This window comes from Hydra vulgaris, chromosome 04 (assembly GCF_038396675.1).
Source record: "Hydra vulgaris chromosome 04, alternate assembly HydraT2T_AEP".
In the NCBI taxonomy this organism is placed as follows: Eukaryota; Metazoa; Cnidaria; class Hydrozoa; order Anthoathecata; family Hydridae; genus Hydra; species Hydra vulgaris.
In genome coordinates, this window is record NC_088923.1 from 21178424 (window position 1) to 21182437 (window position 4014).

The 4014-nt window shown below is 29.7% G+C and overlaps 1 protein-coding gene across 1 annotated transcript; it reads right to left on the bottom strand.

Moving 5' to 3' along the window:
- Positions 1-266: 266 nt before the first annotated feature.
- Positions 267-3589, bottom strand: LOC136079024 (uncharacterized). Its single transcript, XM_065794786.1, has 2 exons — positions 3492-3589; positions 267-1698 (listed from the first exon to the last, which is right to left on the bottom strand). Exon 2 carries the CDS (start codon positions 1318-1320, stop codon positions 577-579), a length of 744 nt encoding a protein of 247 aa, XP_065650858.1. The 5' UTR covers positions 1321-1698; positions 3492-3589; the 3' UTR covers positions 267-576.
- Positions 3590-4014: the final 425 nt, after the last annotated feature.

A 4014-nucleotide genomic window follows, 5' to 3' on the forward strand; every position in this document is an offset into this window, starting at 1 on the left:
TAATAACAAATAAAAATTACAACAAATATTTAATCCTTTTTTCGCAATTCATAAGTCTTTTTTTCTTGCAGCTTCTGCACTTGGGATGGTAGTGGTGATATGTGGTGTGCTGTGGTGGCAATGGTGATTTTATTTGATGTGCTCAATTTCATTTGGTCCATGGTGATTGAGTCAAGTGCTACTTTGCTGTCCTGTGGTTTTTGCAATAGTTTGGCAGTTATTGGATTTAGTGTGAGCTTTTTTTTTGTAGATTTTTTAATTTGTTTGGAAGCTATTTGATTTAGTGTGTGCTTTTGATTTCTTGGTGTAATTTCTAGAGCACGTCTATATGGGGAGCTTGTAAGATCAGCCGCCTGAGTTGTTCGTGATCTTCTTTTTTTGTTTTTTACTTCAAGTGAAACCACTGGCAAAAGTTGAAACTGAAACATGACATTTTAATTTTTTTTCACTTGATTTATCTGTAGATAGTTTTGTCATCCCATCTATACTTTCAGATGACTGAAGATTGTTTGAAGGACCAACATCAGTAAATGAAGAGGCTGTAAAATCAGAATCAGTGAATACATTTATGTCCATTTATGTCAATGATGCTCCCTGACTATATGCGTCACCAAATAATTCTGCAACTTGCCAAGTTGTTACTGGTTGTGATATATGTGACCGCATCCATTTTCGCATAGCTTCATCATAGTATGTACCAAGTGGTCCAAAGAACGCAACGTCTAATGGTTGCAGTCTGTGTGTAGTATGGGGAGGTAGTGATACCATTCGCACTCCAGCATTTCGTGCTAGATATATCACTGCCAAATTTTTTGAATGTGTAACATGACCATCAAGTATCAACAAAACTTTTGATTGTTTTAAAGGTTTAACAACTTTAATGAAATGATTGAGCCAATCTAAAAAACCTTCATTTGACATCCATCCTTTCTCTTGAGTACTAAATACAGTTCCTGGAGGTGCACCATTTGTTATTTCTGGCTTCATTCTTTTGCGTTTATATATTAATATTGGTGGAACATAAAATCCTGCTGCAGATACACAAACTACAGCTGTTACTGAATTTCCTTGTTCACTAATAGTCATAATTCCAACTCGTTTTTTGCCCCTTGCACTAATAATTTTTATCTGACCATCTTGTACTGTTGATAAACTAGTTTCATCCATATTATAAAGTCTGTCTGAAGTTAACTTTTCTTCCATGTATAACTTTGAAAGTAAATTAAAGAAAGATTGCACTCGCTCTTTATTAAAACCTTGTGCACGTGCAATTGATGTTGATTCAGGCCCACGAAGCGACAGTTGTGGGTGCCTTTGCATAAATGCATATTACCACTTTTTTCCTGCTATTCATGTTTGTTTGTTAAAATTATGTGTGATGTTGTTAGCTTCCGCAATATCAAATGCTAGACGACGAAGATCATCAATCATTAATCCAAAGTACATCGATTCTAATAATAAACAGTGATCAGCTAGTTCTGTTTCAATTTCATTAGGTAAGGTGGTAAGTCGACCATGAAATTTCACATTTGCAACAGCAACTTTGTTTTTTTCATTTATATGCCTTGACAAAGTTGCTTTTGGAATACAAAATTCAAAAGCGGCTTCATTTAAGCTGATTTCTCCTTGTTTTATTGCTTCAACAGCCTTTTTCAAGTTTTCTACTTTCCATTTTCCATATTTTCGTGGTGTTTGCATCTAAAATAAAAGCAAATTACTATGAAGATACATAAGGAGAGTTTTATAATCTTATTACAGGCTTATTTTTTCATATATTTATTTGTTATTCATATATGATTAAGTTAATTATATACTCATTATATAATCATTATTTTTCATCAGTTTTGTTTAGTTAATCATTAACTATATAAATCAAAATCTATATAAACTATATAAAGTTTGCAACTTTATATATTAACTTCTATATACAGTAAAAAACTTATGCTGGGTATATTCTTGCGGCGAAAAAACCACGTGATCATGCGTAATTAAAAAATAAAAATATCTACCATTATGATATGGGGGCAAACAAACGCGTTGATTTTAGTACAACACTACATAATCGCTTTGAAAATGTCTTATGATCAATTAATCAGTCAATCATTTATTTCACTTTATAAAATAAATTTAATACAAAGCTAGGATCAGTCACAAACAGTTATGTAACTGACAAAAACGTGACGACCTACAAATATTAACCGTAAATTTGAAAAAGTATATAAACTAAATAGTAAATTAATAACAATAATAATAAAATTAATAATAATCATTGTAATAATAACAGTAGTAATAACAATAATAATTATAATAATAACAGTAGTAATTTAAAATAGTAACATAAATAAAAATAATAATGTCAATTATAGAGATAATAATATAACTTAAACAATAACAAGAGCATTGAAGTGGTCGTTAAGGAAAAGTACTATAAATAATACCATATAAACTATACCTACATTTATAGATTCAGTCACTCTCAAACACACAAACAAAGACACACACATATACATATATATACATGCACATATATATACATATATATATATATATATATATATATATATATATATATATATATATATATATATACATACATATATACAAATATATATATACATACATATATACACATATATATATACATACATACATACACATATACACACATACGCATATATACATACATACATATACACATACATACATACATTCATACATACATACATACATACATACATACATACATACATACATACATACATACATACATACATACATACATACATACATACATACATACATACATACATACATACATACATACATACATACATACATACATACATACACATATATACACATACACACAATACATACATGTGCACAATCAAACATATGGATATATGTAAATAAACACAAATAAATAAGTAAACACATTATACGTGCACACACACATACACACAATGCACACTCAGGTTCATACAAATGTGCGTATATATGGAACAGAAGTGTAAGGAGTAGAAGAAGAGATAACTGAATAGGTTTAAAATAAGAGAAAACTAAAAGCTGTTATATTTTAGAAAAATAGACAGAGTTAATTAAAGATATAAGATAGTGATAATGCTGATCAGCTGGCAACATATTAAAACTCAAGTTCGGATGACTTTTAACATTGGTTAAACAATCAAAAACACAGCATCCTATCACCATTTTTAAGCGCAATGTTTGCCCCCATATCATAATGGTAGCCGTTTAGTTAGTTAAAGTGACGTCACGTTCGCCGCAAGGATACTTTATGTTGTCTTACAAGTTTATCCGTTAAATAGAAATGTATAACTTTTGTAAAACTTTTTTACTAAAATTTTATTTTTTACTAAAAAATAAAATGATTTGTTAATTAAAGTATACGATGTTTACAATCAACTTTATATCCTTAGACTATGACTAGACTTTAGACTATGAAAAAAATTTTGTGAAAAATCATTTCATACTTTAAAGCAAGACTAAATACCAATTCCAAAAAAGCAACAAATGTCTAACAATAATACTATGCAGTGGCGGATCCAGCATTTTTTGGTCTTTGAGATAGACATGGAGCAAACTCCATACATTTATCTGTTTATACTTATGTCAAATAAGGATGCTTTGCAAAAAATCGCGATGATTGGAGGCTGGGAACAAAAAAGCCCCAATTTTTGTGCCCCCCCTGCCCCAAACGTGAGAGCAACAAGTTGATAAAATATTTTTTGTACTGTTTTTAACTAGACTAATATTCATCGACAAATTTTAAATTTCATAGTAAAATATTTTAGCTTTTAAAAGTTATGACCATATAAAGTTTAAACCATTTGAGGGGGTTATAAATTTTATATAGTCATTATTTTTGAACACTAAAAGATAATACTATGAAACTTAAAATTTATCGATGAATATAAGTCTAGTTGAGAACAGTACAAAAAATATTTTATCAACTTGTTGCTCTCACGTTCAGGGCAGGGGGGGCACAAAATTTGG